The sequence below is a fragment of the Camelus bactrianus genome, chromosome 17 (assembly GCF_048773025.1).
Source record: "Camelus bactrianus isolate YW-2024 breed Bactrian camel chromosome 17, ASM4877302v1, whole genome shotgun sequence".
Lineage (NCBI taxonomy): Eukaryota > Metazoa > Chordata > Mammalia > Artiodactyla > Camelidae > Camelus > Camelus bactrianus.
Window position 1 is genome coordinate 41,116,620 of NC_133555.1, and position 18,083 is coordinate 41,134,702.

The 18,083-nt window shown below is 39.6% G+C and overlaps 2 protein-coding genes across 5 annotated transcripts in view; one reads left to right on the top strand and one right to left on the bottom strand.

The window, feature by feature from the left end:
* WDR48 (WD repeat domain 48) overlaps window positions 1-9,106 on the bottom strand; it is a 38,382-nt gene extending 29,276 nt beyond the window's left edge. The window contains exon 1 of the mRNA XM_045509761.2: window positions 8,977-9,106. Coding sequence (XP_045365717.1) covers window positions 8,977-9,024 — 48 coding nt within the window. The 5' untranslated portion in view covers window positions 9,025-9,106. The remainder of the gene's footprint in view (window positions 1-8,976) is intronic.
* Window positions 9,047-18,083, top strand: part of SCN11A (sodium voltage-gated channel alpha subunit 11) — a 122,922-nt gene continuing 113,885 nt past the window's right edge. For 2 of the 4 annotated variants that reach the window (XM_074345186.1, XM_074345184.1), the window contains exons 1-3: window positions 9,047-9,163; window positions 10,284-10,522; window positions 13,532-13,649. The gene's annotated coding sequence lies outside the window, so the exon portion shown is untranslated. The remainder of the gene's footprint in view (window positions 9,164-10,283; window positions 10,523-13,531; window positions 13,650-18,083) is intronic. The other 2 variants (XM_074345185.1, XM_074345187.1) reach the window with 2 other exon arrangements.

Consider the following 18,083-nt stretch of genomic DNA (forward strand, 5'->3'; position numbering starts at 1 on the left):
GGAAAAATTATATCCTTTCTCCAAATCGTAAACCAAAATGAATTTTCATATGAACCAAAGATCAAAATTTAATACTCTAATCATACAAATACTTTAAAAAAGACAGACAAGTATTTATATAGTCTCTACATAGAGAAGGCTTTGGTAACTTGACAAGAAAGTGATCTTTATGAAGGAAAAGAGCAAAGTTGATCTGACCAAACACAAGCCAAAACTCTCTGTACATACACAAATGTTCACTGCAGCATTATTCACAATAGCCAAAAAGTGGAAACAACTCAAATGGCCATCAACTGACAAAGGATAAACAAACTGTGGTATACTCACACAATGGAATATTACTCAGCCATAAAAGGAGTGATACGCTGATAAATGCCACAACATGGATGAATCTTAAAACAATATGCTATGTAAAAGAAGCATGTTACAAAAGGCCACATATTTTATGATTCTATCTATATGAAATGTCCAGAATAAGTAAATCCACAGAGATAGAAAGTAGATCAATGGTTACCAGGCTTGGAGGAGAGGAGAATAGGGAATGACTACTACTGGTATGGGATTTCTTTTTTGGGGTGATGAAGATGTTCTGGAATTAGGTGATTAACACACTTTGTAAAAAGCATCAGTGAATTGTACACGTTAACAGGGTGAATTTGTGTGAATTTTATCTCATTAAAGCTGTTATTTAAAACAAAACCAACTTCTGAACGTCAAAAAATAATGCAAGGTTACAAGGGAAACATCTAACTGGGAAAAAAAAATGAAGTAAATACAAAAGACAAAAGTTTGCTCTGACAACACACAAAGATTTCTTAGAAAACACTAAGAAAAACTTAGTCAAACTCTCCAACAGAAAGAGGAACAAAGATTATGAAGAGGAAATTTTTTTAAAAGAAAAGAAAATGGCCAACAAACACATAAATAATCAGACATAGAAAGGGTCAGAGTTGTAAACACAAAGGCAAGGATGTTATCTTAACCAAGCCTTTTGTATGCAAGTAACTGTCACTGAAATCTACTCAAACTAGCTTAATTTTTTTTTTAAAAGGAGAATTTAACAAGGATATCTCACAAAGCCCAAGGGCAGGAAATACTGTCATGACTCATAAGGGACATTTTAAAAATAAAATCATGACATTTCTTTGCTGAAGCTTTTCACTGCTCTTAGAGTCAAGTCCAAATTCCTCATAGGCTTTGGTTCTGCCCTGCATCCTCACACTAACCTCCCCTACCCTCTTTCATGACAATCACACCAAACTCCTTTCTGTTCCCTAAACACATCAAGCTCTTTTCCATCCTAGGGTCTCCAATTTACTCTTCCCTGCGCCAAGAGGATTCCTCACCTCTCCAATCTCCACAGCAATACTCTTCCCCCAGCATTTATTTTGTCTGGCTCACCCTCACCCTCCAGGTCTTAATAGAAAAGTCACTTCCTCTAAAAGCCCTTCCCCATTTCCTTCCCCTACTCATATCTTTTACAGTTCTCTCACCACACTCCATGGTTATCTTTTTTGTAGTATCTTCTCCATTAGAATAAAAGCTACAAGAGGGCAAGGAAGTTGTCTGCCTTGTCCCTCCCACCACTGTACCCTAATTATAGTATCTGGCATATAATAAACATTTCATAAATATTTCTTGCGTGAATCTGATATTGAAAAGCCATCAGGAAACAAGCTGGTTTCAATGCCAATTTTAGTCTCTCTCAATGTCTCTTTCTCTGGGGCTTCAAGGCCCCCTTATCTGTTGTTTCTACTAGACAGCTACAGCATTTCTTTGAATATTGTGTTATTCTACAACTTTCTGGTTTATCCATTTAGACACTGCCTATCTGCTCAAGCTATACTAGATTAGGATGTCTCTCTGACACTTCCCTCAATAACTTCCCCTCTCTCTTCTAATATAGATAGATCTATCACTATTTTGGTTAAATAAATAATCAATGCTACACTGACTGTAACTGCTGTCTACTGTCTAGCCAAGTACTATATTACGAACACATTTTCCTCCTCAGAGAGCCCTTTGTTTTCCCTAGAGTTCCTTCTTTTCTTCAATGATTTCCTTTACTTTAACTTCAATTTTCTTTAATTGCTGGACCATATTAGACAGTCCAGCAAGAACTCATTTCTACCCTCCTTTTCCCAGAAGGCTTCCCCTTCAGAATCCTTCATGTTCTCACTCCAATCTGGGCTTGCTGCCCTCTCAGTCTGTTAGCACAGTTGTCACCTCTCGTGTGTCCCTCTACTGCTTTACTAGGGTAGAGCCATTGTTTCCTGAATTCCAGTGTCTCCATTCTTTGTTCACTTCTCAGTTTGGCAGCAGTACACTCCCAGGACCTTAAGAAACTAACCTGAAGAAGGTACATGGAGGGGAGTTAGCCCTTGCATGTCTGAAAAGGTCTTTACCTTTACACTTGACTTGGCAGAATAAAGAAGTCCATGCAGAAAAAACTTAGCTTTTGGGGGGAGGGTATAGCTCACTGGTAAAGTGCATGCCTAGCATGAGCGAGGTCCTGGTTCAATCCCCAGTATCTCTAGTAAAAATAAATAAACCTAATCATCTCCCCTCCAAAAACAAAAAACAAAATAGAAAAAGCTCAGCTTTTGAAGGCTTTACTCAAACTTCCTCTAGCATCAGTGCCGCCACTGAATTCAGTGCCATTCTGTTTCATTCATCTATAAGGTGATCCCATTTTTATTTTCTCCTGCACCATCACCTACACACCCTTCCCCAAGATTTTAGGATCTTCTTTTTACTTGGTGGGTTTTTTTTGGGGGGGGGCGGGAGTTCTTTATCATTATCATTTTTGGTCATTTTATCATTAATTTTGCTATGCATTTTGAAAGGTCTTTCAATCTAGAAACTTGCAGCTGAGGGAAATCTTCTTGTATCAATTCATTAATAACTGTTTTCTTTGCTCCTTCTTAACTCTTATCAGTCATGTGTTGGAACTTTCAAACTGATTCTTCATCTTTTACTCATTCTGTATTATCTATCTCTGTCCTTTTGCTTACTTTTGTAAAACTTATTTTCCTTTTCCTTTACTATTTCATAATTCTATTAATTTTTAAAGTAAATTTTAGTATGATGGACAAAATAACAGTATCTTCAATAAGGAAATGGCTAGATCAATTACAGTACATCCATTCTACATGATTATTAGAGAATGAACTACATACAATGGTATATTCCAAGACATAACTACATTAACAACTTGTTAAAGAAAAAAAATTTGGTTGTAGACAGAAGAAAAATAGGATTCAAGCCTTTCAACAAATACTGATTAAGCATCCCCAGTTGCCAGGCTCTATTCTAAATGCTGAGGATACAATAGTGAGCACAGAGGCCCTCCTGGAGCTTTTATTATAGTGGGGGAAAGAACATAACTAGGAGTGACAGCAAGTTTTTTTCCTTCTTCTCAAGATACAGGCGAGTTCTGCAGGCAGAAGATATGGAAGTAAAAGAAAAAGAAAAGTCGAAGGTGCTGGAGACAGAACCAACAGATGAGTGAACAAAGTTCTGGAAAAACTTCATTTAGGCAAAGTTAAGAGTACAGGCAAAGCCAGAGGAGATGAAGATATACCTGTTTTGATTTGCTTTAAAAAAATTTTTTTTAAAAGGAAGAAGGAGAAGGTACTATAGGGAATCTGCAAAGCATGGGAAGCCAGACCTTCAGCATGAAGCATGTACTTGGAAGAGACAATTAAAGGGATTCTGACAGGGAGAAAAATAACAGGGCAGTCCCCCAGCAGCAAATATCCAGTTAGGTTACACTGGGACAGCCTGCTTTCAAGCTCATCCAGCTTAGTGGTTGAATTCAGCTCCCTGTAGTTGTAGTTGTAGGTTTGAGGGCCCTGTTTCCTTGCTGGCTGTCAGCTAGGGCTCGATCCTTGCTCCCAGAGGCTGCCTGCAATCCCTCTCATGCTTTCTATGTGCTCTCTCTTGCAACAGACGGTCCCTCTCATGCCTCATATCTCTCTGATTTCTGTCTCCAGTGAGAAAGTTCACTGCTCTTAAGGGCTCATGTGATTAAACTGGGCCCACTGGGATAATCCAGGATAATCCCCCTATTTTAAGGTCTGTAACCTTAATTACACCTGCAAAATCTTTTTTTTAATCATATAACCATAACATATTCACAAATTCCAGGGATTAGGGCATGGGCATTTTGGTATGGGGGGGCATTCTGCCCACCATAGTAACTAAACAATTTTTTGTATGAAAACAAATGTGGATCTATTATGGAATGAGTCCAAAATCACAGTATTTTTAAGAAAAGAAGGGAGACTTAAAAACATTTCAGCCTCACAAAGGGGACACTCTGGGTTATTTCCACAGGCTTTCCGGAGGTGTGCATTAACTCATTAACTTGTCCCCACATGGGTGTCTAACAGACATCTTAATCACGGCACGTCCCAAACTGAGCTCCTGATAGTCCTCTCCCAATAAGCTTTTCCTGCAGTCTTCCTTGCTGATGGAGTTAATAGCAACTCCATTCTTCCAGTAGCTCAGGCCCAAAACCTTAATGCCATTCTTACTTCAACTTCTCTCATCCCACAACCTGTCAGCAAGTCTTGTCATCCAGAACTCAACCACTTGTCACCACCCTGGGTGGGGCCACTATCATACAGCATCTGGATTTCTTACATAGCTACTGGTCTCTTTGCTCTGCCCTTGCTCACCTGCAGTCAGGTGATCCTAAAAAAAACACATTTTTTCTGCTCAAAATTCACCAGCGGCTTCTCATCTCACTCAAGAGTAAAAGCCAAAGCCCGTACTAGGGCCTACGGGACTCTACATGATCTGGCCTGCAGTGACCTCTCTGATTTCATCTCCTACTCCTCTTCCCATCACTCACTCATGGAAGCCACAAAGGCATCTTCATTGTTCCAAACAGGCAGATACATTCCCACCTCAGGACTTTTGCATTTGATATTCTCACTGGAATGCTCTTCTCCCAGATGGCGATCTTGTTTCCTCATTTTCTTCAGGTCCTGACTCAAAAGTCAGCCTCTCAATAAGGCCTTCTCTGGCTACAGCTAAAAATTGTCTTCCCCAGCCTCTGCTGCCTATCAGTATCTAATCATTTTTTGACCTCTAAAGGTTATTTTCCCCCAATGTTTTATTATGAAAAATTTAGAGCATATACAAAAGTTGAAAGAATTACACAGCAAACATCCATGTACTCACCACGTATATTCTACAACGAACATTTTCTATACTTGCTTATTGCATACCCATCCATCCATTTGATCCATGTTATTTTTTGATGGCTTTCAAAGTAAGTTGCACATCATAAATAACATTTCCCCTTAAGTACTTCAGCATGTATATCATTGACCAGAGTTCATTATTTATTTATGCCTTTCTTAAAGGTAAAATTTACATACAGTGAAATGTAAAAAATTTAATATACATAGATAATTCTGACAAATACACCCGTGTAATACAAAACCCTACCTAGAGATACAAAACATCAAGAACCTTAGAAAGTTCTCTCATCCTCTTCCCAATCTCTATACCCTACCCCTTGACAATCTAGAACTGACTTTTTTCACCATAGATTAGTTCTACCATAGATTAGTTCTGCCATAGATCTAAGAGTCTGGAAATAGAAGTAGACAACTTGTAGGCAGCCCAATGGTAAAGATGACTTTATATCACTTCTTAGGGTAGAGAGTCATAGTGAGTCTGCTGGTTCAAGATTTGCATGAAACTAGCACCACCTCTTGAGTTATCATTCACAAGAGCCAATACATATCTTTATTATGTGAACCTGGTTATGGTGGATTTGTGGTCATTTCCAACCAAAAGAATCCTCCAGTTATGAAAGACTAAGTATTTCTATTCTTGAACTAACACCGAGTAGTAGGGCATGGTTACTACTCCCAAACCAGGAATACTAGTGACTTTGGTCCAACTCCATCCCAACAGTTCTGAAGCAAGAAAGGAAAGAGGCCACAGTTGAGTCAAAGATGGAGACACAGGAGTTGACTAACAGACCCAGATTGTTGGAAAACCATAACGCTAAAGGGATTGCCAGGGAATGAAAAGACTTTCTCTGATATCTTGATTACCAGGAGAAAAGCTGCATTATATACCTAAATTCACACAATTGTCTGATCATGTTTCTGACAAACACAAATCCACCCCACCTCCTTATACTCACCTCCAGCCTCCTTAGAAGTTGAAGACGGAAGGACATGTGCTCATTCTTCATTATGTCTATAATTGATAAGTAGTATGTTTGGACCCTTCTCCACTGGTTATTTATCAATATTGTTAAGTCTCAAGGGTTCTTTCTAGCCTACTATTTGATAATAGAGCTCAGGGCTACTGCCTCTTGGTACAAGACACAGAGAGCCAAACAGCAAAATATATATCTGTGTAGCCACATATATTTTTTCCAAAATGGATTTATTTATAAGCGTGAAGAATATTGTAAAAAGGTTTATGTAGTTTAAAGTAAAAGATACCCTCTTTCCTGCCTTACCTATAATCACACAATCTAATAACCCAGAAATAATCACTATTGATATCCTTCCAGACTTTGAAAAGGCATTACTTCCTTTGTGGAAATGGGACTATGCTATGTTAATTTCCTATTTTGACTTCTGGGTATCTTTCCTTTTTAATAATATAGATCTAGCTTATCTTTCTAACTGCAAATTAATCTATTATATAAACGTACCTAACTTATCTACCACTTGACTTCTGATGAAGAACATTCCTATAATAAACACCCATGTATAACGAGAGAAAGATAAATGCATACGTACTTTTGTAAAACAATTTTTTTAGATAAGGAATTGCTGGGTCAAGAACGTGTATTTAAAATTTTGACAAACAGCAAGACGTGAAACTGAATACCATGACTCTATTCAGAATAAAAAAATCAAATAAGCCTGGTACACAAAGAGGTACAGAACATTAGTTTTCAACCAGTGACAACTCTGCCCTCCAGGGGACATTTGAAAATGTCTAGTCAATTCTGGTTGTCACAACTGGGAAGGTGCCAACGTCTAGTGGGAAGGTAAGATGATGCAAAACAACAGCCCTCCCACCATCAAGAATAGTCTGGCCCAAAATGCCAAAAGTGCTCAGAACAAAAAACTCTGGTCCAGGATTATATATCACTGTCCACGATAGTTTTCTCTGAAGAGTTAAGGACAATTATCATTTATACTTTTGTATTGTTTGGGGGGGGGGTTGCACTGCAAGTTTAAAAAACACTGCCATAACGAAAGTTCTCCCTCATGTTGAGGTAAAATCAATCTCTATGGCTTCCCATATTAGTTCTATTCCTTAGAGATCAATTCTGAAACCAGCTAACAAGACTCAATAAATCTTCCCTTCAGCAGGCTGGTCTTAAGACAGTTCTTCTGAATGCTCTTCCTAAGAAATAGCTTCAAGTCACTTCACCAATCTAATTGCTACACCTATTAAGAACAAGGTGCTCAGTACTGATCCCCAAACTCTAGTTTTTCACTCTGATTAGTGAAGAGTGAAATTGTCATCACCCTCATTCTGCATACAATGGCTCACATTCAGCTTATTAAAATACTCAGTTTTTCCACACATGCTGCAGCTAATTTACATTTTCCCCATCCTGTACTTTTAAACTGCCTTTTAAGTCTAAAGGCAAAAAAACTAAGACTAACTCTTCTTACTACCTACCACTCTAGCGTCTAGAATACAATTAAGTTATGATTTTGAGTTACATTTTAGTCAGGAACAGACATTTTCACCACCTGACTTGGATGCTGGGATTACTTAATCTCCTCACTGATGCACTTAAAGTCACCTAACAGAGTAAGCTATTTTAGATTTTTATTCATGTCACTCAATTCAACAAACATCTAGTGAGTGCTTAGTACACTGTACTGATCAATGAGATCAATTGAAAAAAAAATGAACTGGCCAGAAGACTTTATAACCCACAGCCACGTCCTGGGTTTTACCTCAATGGAGGAATTCCTTGTCTTGACTACCTAGTAAACACTCACTGATTTCAACGTGTAAAACTACATACAATGCTGTGTTTTATAAAGAAAGCCTGGGTGTTACTGATTCCTACACTCTCAATTCTTTGCACATTTTAGAGCCTAAACTAAGTACTCAGTAAATGTTTAATGAATAAGTGCACCATACTATCACCACGACATACAATATACATGCAAATAAACACCTGTAATAGGGTTTTTCTCCCTGTATCGCTGAAAATAATAGGCAGCAATAACTCCTAAATGTATCCAAAACAAAAATGGATTCACGAAGGCATAAAGCACACCCATAAGGGTTATGATAACTCTTTACCTCTGGATAATACATTAGAGAAACAAAAAGATTCAAGGATGCACACTGAAGATGGAAAAACGGTGAAGACGAAATTAAATTCCAAGAGAATGAAAATAACAATTCCCCCACTAGCACCAGCACACTCCCACGTCGTTTCCACCTCACCCGCGAGCAAGCTCCAGCATAAAAGAAGGCCGGGGCTTCCACGTGCAGAACACAGCGCAGGAACCCCACAGGGCTCAGTCGCCCCACCACGCCCCCGCACTGGCCCACCCACGCCGCGCCAAGCGAGAAAGCGCCTGGAGGCCTCCGCTCCGACGAGGCTAGGGCAGAGCGCTTTGGAGACAGCAAGGGAAGGGGGAGGTAGGTGGGAGGGGAACGAGCCCAGCCCGACCCCGCAAACCCAAGTCTACGAGAAAGCGGGCAAACTGCAACGCCGGGCTCCCAACCGCGAGCCCGAGGGTCGCAAGACTGGGCCCAACAGGTCCAGTCGGCCGCCCTCCCGCCCCTTCCTCAAGCCGTTAACGCCGCGGCCCCACCCCTCGCCGCCGGCCGCGCCCCGTCCCGCTCGCGCCAAGCCGCTACCCTGGTCGACCACTGCCCGAGGCATCTACTCGCTCGAGGTGGGCCTGGGGCTGCCAGCCACGCCCGGGAGGTCGAGGAGCCGGGCTTCGCTACCTGCACTTTCCTCCGCCCTGCCGTGTTCTGCCGGTGATGAGCCGCCATCTTGCATGTTGACACTCCTACGTCACTTCCGAAAGTGGCTCAGACCGGGCGGATGTCCCGCCTCTTCCTCTTTGGCCAAGGGCAGGTGGTGTGAGGCCCAAGGGCTGTCTGTCGCTGTGGCCGGAGGCCTTGTGGTGAGGTAAAAACACGTGAAAACTGTTGCTTGCATATAATGCTGGCGGAGAGAGAGCCGATTTTTGAGCCGAGGGAGTAACCAGAATCCACTTCTGTTTGGGCCTGAACCCTGGCTTGCGCTGTTCTCCGAGCGTCTCCTCCTGAGGCCCAAGCGGACAAAGGAAAAGCGCTGACAGAATTAATAATGTTAGATACGGGCGTCTTGGACGCCAGCCCGACAAACTTTATTAGGCAGCCAAGGGAATCCCCATGAATTTGCCAGAAGTACTTAAAATTGCGGCGAATTTTAAATTGGCCTGGAAGGAGGAGAAATGGAAGGGTTTGCAAAGGAGGTAGCCCCGATGTTCAGGAGGAGCGAAGTATCCACATAAATAAATGGATGTTATAGGAAGGAGAAAAAAACCCCACACTAGTTAAAATTGTTTACAGAGACAGTTTTCTAAGTTCCAGGTCCTTAAGGAGTTGGGACTCACTCCCATGTCGTTTATCTGATACCTGGTTTAATTCATCTCTCTCTTTTTAAAGAAATTTAATTATTCTTTTTGAGCATTTTTTTTTATAAGTTCACATTTTCATTTTTTGGGAGTAGGGAAGGAGGTAATTAGGTTCGTTTGTTTGTTTATTTACTTATTTATTTAGTAAAGTTAGATTTATTTAGAGAGATACATACTGCTTAGAGTGTAGGCTGTTCCAAAGGCAAGATAAAGGCCACGAGGTGATGCATTCCATAGACTGAGTGAAGTTGGCGAGGCAGCCAGGTTATTATTTATTTTTAACCGGAGGTGCTAGGGGTTGAACCCAGAACCTTGTGCATGCTAGGCATGGGCTCTACCACTGAGCTATACCTCCCCGGCTAAATCATCTCTTATACTGGGGCAGTTAGACCTTTCTGGATGAAGGTTTGGCTTGAGGAAGTTTTCCTGACTCTAATTATAGGTCTTGGGTTACAAGGTCCAAGGTTAATTTTTTGGCCAGTTGATCAAGGACTTGGAAAGAGCAAGACTGGAGAACTGGTGACAAGGGGAACTTGGGAAGGGATAGGGTGGTGGACTTTGCAGAATGAATCTTAAGAATCATGGATGAAATGAACCGTTTTGTGGATTAAACTCAGCCTCCTTTTCCAGGCTCAGTGCTTGCTAGTGGAATCATGAATGAAGTGGCGGTGAAAACAAGATTGGAGCTATACATAGATCACCAAGCCACTGCTGAGTGTTCAGGTTGCTCGCAGCAGTGACCAGACCTGAGTTGGTGATGTACCTCATGCTCCAGGAGGCTCAGGCAACCACTTGGAGGCGAGTGGCTTTCATTGGCCCACCTTGATCACTGTGGAATCCGTATTTGTCCTCTCTGAGATACACTTAGAGTAAGTTTAGGTTTGCTTTCCCTTCTTGCTGTGCTCTGTCAGCACCACCTTCTGGGGACTTACTGAATGCTCCTTACACTGACATTGTGTCCGGCTCTATATTGCTTCTGACCAAGAAGCTCACTCTACTGAAAGAAGCAATGCAATGGGCTATTGCCCACAGAATTGATTGGTCTAATTGAATAGTCTATCACCAAGAAGCACCTGGTCTTATTGAAGATGTAGTTATGGTGCTTTCTGGGAGATAACCATTTTTGATGCTGTCTTACAGGATACAGTATGTGCTTTGAACTAGTGTCCAATATTTGGTGCTCTTCCTGTTCCTTTTATCTGTTGCTGTATAACCACCCAAAACTTAGTTGTTTAAGACAACTTCAACATTTACTTTGCTCACAAATCTGTAATTTATGTAGGGCTTAGTGGGGACAGTTTATCTCAGCTCCACTTTCCACTTGACGCCAGTTGGAGTAACTAAAAGTTGGGACCTGCAATCATCTGAAGGCCCACTCCTTAACATGCCTGGTGACTGATGCTGAATCTGAGGCCAGAACACCTACTCATGGCCTTTCCACTGTGCTGTTTGCTTCCTCCGCATGGTAGCTAGGTTCCAAGGGCAGGCATCCCAAAAGAGAGAAATCCACGTGGAACCTGTAATGTCTTTTTTTTTTTTTTTAAGTAGTAATGCTTTTTCTAAACTAATAATGGAAGTCCTGTTGGTGTCACTTCAGGCCACATTCAGTTCATTAGGACTTAGTCACTAAGGCTGCTTATATCTAAGGAGACTCCTTTTTTTCTTTAATGGGAGAAATGTGAAAGACTCTGTGGATATGTTTTGAAAGTACTACACTTCCATAGGTAAAATTAGTGGATTTATAAACAAAGGGAAATTATACCCAATGACCCCCCCACTTTATTTTTTTCAACTGTTATTCTCTGAGATTCTGGGCTTTGCTGGTTTAAAGGTTATCCATAAAAGGAAATCTACCAACAAAGTTGAACAATGGTTCCATTAATTTGGAGCTGGGACTGCCATCTCACCATTTTGTATGTCTTGTGTCACTGACTAGGCAAGAGGAAGAGAAGAACAAGGTTATGATTTTGGTGGGAGTAATTAACCCTGATCATTAAGTAGAAATAAGTTTGTTGATATAGCTTTAAACAGGCCTATCAAATAGATCCCTTAGAAATGAAGGTGTTGGTTGAAGGTAAAGGGAAAACAGAGCAGCTGGTGGAAAAGAAGTCATGGAGAGAAGTGAAGTCCTCATGATCAGGGGAAGAAACAAAAGCAGTCATCTTTCCTTTCTTGGTGTGTCATGTATACTTTTAAATGTTTTAACTTTTATTTTCTTTCTTTACTCTTTATTTCGCTATTATATGTGGGGTATACTACTGTTGGTGAACTTCATTATTTAGTCCATAAGTTGCAGAGGAATGTCAGCTAGAGGTTCTAGACTTAGAAATGGGTGATAGATGTGGTAACTGCTGAAATACTGAGTTGACTCTCTTGGAGGGTGACAGAATTGAGGGCATCTTTGACCATGTAAATGATAGTTGCAGTATTTTAAGTGGCAACTTTTTTTTTTGAAGTATAAGCATTGAGAGCAGTGGTTATATTGGTGCTGGACAGCCAGAGGTTTGAATTTATGTTTGACGTTTTTGTGGTTTTGTTTTCTGCTGTCCATCATTCTCTTTCTGTGTTTGGGGAATTCCCCACTGTGTGTCTCAGTGGTGGTGAGCACTGCTTACAGAAAATGAAAAAAGACAGTTACTCAGTTTTTCTAGCCTTCTTATAGCGAGAGTGTGTGCATGTGACCTTGACTTGATTAATCAGATGACATCCTGACTGTCACTTGATGAGAAGCTCTGAGCCAGCACTGTTCAGTTAAACTGCTCCCAGATTCCTGCCACTACAGAAACTGTGTAAGATAATAAATGTTTACTGTTACCGGATAATTGTGGGTTCATTTGTTATGCAGCAGCAGATAACTAATCACTCTCCCTTCTCCACCAGAAGAGGAAACATCACAGCACTTTCACAACTTTACAAAGATATTCTATCAGCTTCTTCAGTCTCCATTTAATTCTTTGTCTTCTCTCCTGTAATTGTCAGGAGGCTTATTCTGGCAGAATTCCTCCATCAATCTCTCAATTTCCTACACAGGAAGATTGGCATCTTTATTCAAATTTAAGAAGCCTTGACACCTACTATATTGTTCTCAGATTTTGAGTCTGTTTAAAGTCCTACACAACATGAAAACTTTAGTATCCTGAAAAAAAATCAACACACATATTAAATTAAAATACAATCAATTTAAAAAGTAAGTAAGAGTTCTGGAAGACTTCTACTTCCAAATAAACCAGACTTCTTAAATCTTGCTCTGGAGGTTGACCCTTTGCTCTGCGAGTTACTTGAGCAAGTTAATTAATTTCTGGCATCTTCAATTTTTTAATGTGTAAAATGGAATAGCAACAGTAACCTATTTCATATAGTTTTAAAAAATTTTTTTATTGAAGTATAGTCAGTTTACGATGTCTTAATTTCTGCTATACAGTATAGTGATTCGGTTATCCATATATATATTCTTTTCCATATTTTTTCATTATAGACTATTACAAGGTATTAAATATAGTTCCCTGTACTATTCAGTGGGACCTTGCTGTCTATCTATTTTATATATAGTATTTAGTATCTGCAAATTCCAAACTCCCAATTTATCTCTCCACCCCTCTTTCCCTCCTAGTAACCACAAGTTTGTTTTCTGTGTCTGTAATCATGTGGTGCTTATAAAATAATCTTAGCACAGTACTTAGTAGGTAGGAAATATTCAGTATATTTTAGGTATCATTTTTAATGATCACCTTGCTCAGGAAACATTGCCAAGGTATTATAACACTGCCAAAGTGCTGTAATTTCCTAGGGTAGATGTCCTTCTAAGTTTTATGTAATGTAGCCTGTATCACTTTTTAAAGTTTGAAATTTCATCTTTTGTTCTTGCTTCTTGTTTTCAGCAGCCTAGAAAAAGATTCATGAAGTGATAAGGCCTTTTAACAGATTGTCCACATGCTGAAATACATGTTTTCTGGCTCCGTGATCAATCCATTTTCTGGTGGAAGTGATGGTGATCTGGTATGTACCATACCTCAAACTTACCCTAGACCGCCACTGGGTGGGAGACGTGAATGTTTTCATGTTTTTTGTTTTGATTGTTTAAGAGGAATTAATATGGTTTGAAAATTTATTTAAAAACATGCAATCATGTAGAGTCTTGGTTTGCAACTACTACTGTCTGCTAGGGCTTAAATGCATTGATTTGGGTATTTTAAAGGTGAATTTTAAAAAGAATAGAATTTTAAGCCTCATGTAGGTAATGCAGAAGTGATAAATAAACTTTTTCATGCAAGCCTGTCATGATACCAACCAGATTTCATGGAGAAATTGAAAAGCTGCATAATTTCCATATAATTCTTCGATGATTCCCTAAAACAGTGCTTCCCTAGAGAAATTGGGTGTTATATGGTAGATTACAAGAGCATAATTAAATAAGTATGTATAAGTGAAGCAGTATTATATAAACATAGAGGCTCAGAATGCTTAAGATGCTTATGTCAAAAGTTATATGCTATTTTGTGTCTTGTCAGCAAATCCTGAGGTTTAAGTACAGTCTTGTAGAAGGCATGGTACTAAATGACTCATTACTCAACATTAACTTATTTCTCAACACACTAGGAAATAAATATCCTTTAGTTCTTTTTGTCTCTTTCTGTCTGTATTTTTACATGCCAACATTAGAAATGCAAACCAGTCTCTTTTCCATTCCAAAAATGTTTTGACCTCTATCTCGCTTTCCCACTGGAGGGCAGTAGAGAACCATCCAGGCCATCCCTGATTTTGAACCTCACTGACTCTAGTGTGACAAGTCAGACCTTAAAATTCTTAATACATATTTCCTCCTGATAAAATGTCATAATCAAAATGCCTTTTCAGGAAGCCTGTTCACTCCTATAAAAAACACATAATTGATTGTGAGAATAAAAATAAAACAAACTGTGTGCATTTATAAATATTTACTAAATAGGCAAAAAAAGAAAATTAAAACTACATTGCAAATGTTGTTTTTTGTGGTGGGATTTTTTTTGTATAGGAGCTGAACTGACTGAGGCTTCCTAATATACTAGTCCAAAAAAGTACAGTGGGTGTGATTCTTACTCCAAGACTCTGATAATATATCATGTTAGATTATTAAAATTAAATTAATTATAATTTTGAGCTTCTCGATGGCCAAAATGATTGGAAAGTCAACCTCAGTCATTGGTAAGACTCCCCTGACTACCTTGATCCACCGTAAGGTCACTCGTAGATCCCATGGGTCGTACACTGGGAGGCACAACGGTCCTCAGGCCACAGTGGTTAGGGCTGAGGTATCCAGTGAGCTTTGAAAGTGGCCAGGCCTCTGTTCTGTACCTCCATTGTGACTGGGGTTTTTTGTTACAGTTGAAAATCCCAGTCCCTAGGGCCCCACCTCCGTAAGATTTCCAGCCACCATTGACCAGTTTCTGTCACCAACCAGGATGCTTTTAACAGTGGTCACAAGTCTTCACTGCTTGCAGAACATTTCCTCCTGCATTCAGTGACTACTTCTTGGCTCTACAAAGAGAATGCATTTTTCCCCTGGACACCCTTTCCCACCTAGACTCCTAGCTTAATCTTTTCAGTGAGCTTGGACTTTCACTAAAGGCAAAGCCAGAGGTAGATTTAGGCCCACCATTATGAACTGTTCTTGAGATCAGCAAGCACTATAGACTGGCAACCATCAGCAGAAGGTGGAGGAGGGAAAATTGCAGCAAAAACAAAATACCCACTAATGTCTCAACAAATTACCCTGTGCAGAAGCTGGAACCCAAGACAATTCTTTTCCTAGTGATCTTCCTATAGAAACCACAGGTATTCTTTGTGCCTCCAAACACCTTTAAACTGCATTCAGAATTAGGGTTGTGAGTCTGGTAATCTTCCTTTGATAATTTGTTGTACATGAATGTCTGCAGAAGCCTTTGAATGGTGAATGCTGTGGGAGGAGCTGTTTCCATGGTAACTTTTCAATGCACCCCTTTTCTTGCACTTCAATTAGATCTTCATTGCTGAGCTGCTGTGAATGAGTAGGTAACAGCTCAGTTAAGGCCAGAGGAGATGTGAACTACAGCCTTTCTAGAAACAGTGCATTCTGAATCCACTGAGTTGTACTACACTTGTCTTGCCCCATCTCTTCATGGTAGCCCCATCATGGGAAAATATATTTGCAGCACACATGACAAAGGACCAATTTCCTTCATATACAAAGAGAACTTACAAGTTAATATGAGCAATACCAAAACAATAGAAAAAAGTGAGCAAAGGACACAAATAGGCAGCTTACAGAAAAAGAAAATTAATGGCTTATATTGTATGAAAATGGTTTTTAATCTTATTCATAATGAAGGAAATGCATATTTAAATTAGATTCCATTTTTCACCTACCAGATTGGAAGAGATCTAAAAGTTTGATAACGTACTCTGTTCAAAGAATGTGGAAGACCCATCATTTTATAGTGGGCTTTTAGTGGGAGGGTAAATTGGTATAATCTCTTTGGAGAGTGATTTAGCAGTTTCTTTTCTAGAAATTCATCCTATAAGTATAATTACATTTGACTTAAAAATACAAGTAAAAGACTATTGAAGCATTGTTGGTGCAAATCGAGTGGGACAGATTAAGCAAGTTATTGATACATCCAGACAGTTGTTCACACTAGACAATGAGAGACAAAAATAAAGTTGGGTTTTCCTCAAATCCCAGAGTTGTATGTTCAACCTATTTGCTAAACATTGTTAAAGGGTAACTCAAAAAAAAAAAAAAAAAAAAAGAAAGAAAGGAAAAGGAAAATCATGACTCTCATACAGATGTAAATTGAACAAGTGTTAAAGATTTCATTTTGCTCATAGTGAAGGAACTGTTGTTGAACCTAATTTTGTGTGCTCAACACACAGTGAGGCCAGACAAATCAAAACATTGGCATTTGGAGCAGAGAAAGGTTTATTGCAAGGGCCAAGCAAGGATATCAGGTGTTTAGTGCTCAAAAGACCTGAATTCGCTGATGGCTTTCAGGCAAGGGTTTTTCAAGACAGTGTTAGGGGAGAGGGTCATAGAATGCCCGATCAGCTTATGGACCTTCTTCTGATTGGTTGGTAGTAAGGTTACATGGTGATGTTTCCTGAGTCTCAACCTCTGGTTCCAACCAGACTGGGGTCTGTGTGCTTATGATCTGCATGTAGTCACCATCCTCTACCTGGGTGAGGGTCTTAGTGTCTGCAGAATAACTCAAAAGATATGCATCAGATTGTTGTCTATATCCAGTCAGGGGGTCCTGTGATTCTATTGTCCTAATCTTTAACTGCTTGAGCCTGCCCCTTGGAACATCAGGAAGGCCTAGGAGACTGAGGCCTTTTTTCTACAAATAAGAAACGGGGACACAGAAAGACTTTTGTACTTAGGAGGGCCCCGCAGGGTCCTGCTAAGTTTCAGAACTAGGCAGATATCATAACTGGCTCAAAGGACAAGTCAAAGAAGTACAGATTTATGTGCAGTAAGGAATGTTGAAATCAGTGTGCAAATAGGGGCCAAACTGGTTTTTCACAGGTTGGGGAGGTTGTCTCTGCACCTGACAGAATTGATTTGCATGTCTATAGACAGGAGTTATTTTGCCTTGTTTTCAGTTATCTGTAATTTGCAGAGTTGTAAGATAGCTTTCATAGAAACAGAATCAGTAATGCTGCAGGGTTGACCAAAGTGTGTAGTGTTCCATTGAAGCTATTTTCTATATAAGATATAAGTGATAAATGCAAGGAGTCTAACAGTGTAAAATCCTGTGGTCCCAATTACATACATTAAAAAAAAAGGATGTTCAAGTATATGTACATCAGTATGGCATTGGTGGTATAGTGGTGAGCATAGCTGCCTTCCAAGTATATGTATGTGTGTACATACATATGTTCACATACACATTGACTATTCCTTGGTGGAGACAGAAGAAATTAGTAATTGTGTCTGGCACTCTGGAGGGGACTGAAAGTTGGGAATGAAAGGGAAATCTGTTTTTCATTCTATACGCTTTTATACTGCTTGATTTCTTTTGTTTTGCCATGAACTTTTTTTTTAAGGAAAAGGAAATCTTTCATAAACTTAGTGTGACAAATAATAAAGCAATGAATTATATAAATCAAGCATTGCAGAAAATACAAGAAGAAATGGATAGAAATGCAGTTGCCATGGGAGGAGAGCCCTTAGGAGACCTCTTTCAGGTCTTGGCAATTGAGCAGGCAAAAAAAATCATTAAGGCTGTAATATGCCGTTTTTAACATGTGCTGCCTATTAAGAACAATGAGGGAGCTTAGAAGAGCTTTTTTATTTCAAACATATGCAAGAGTAGACAGACCAAGCTAATGAACCCACGTGACCCACCACCCAACTTCAACAGTTACCAGTTTATGACCAACTTTCCTCTCTTCTGTATTATATGAAAGCAAATCCCA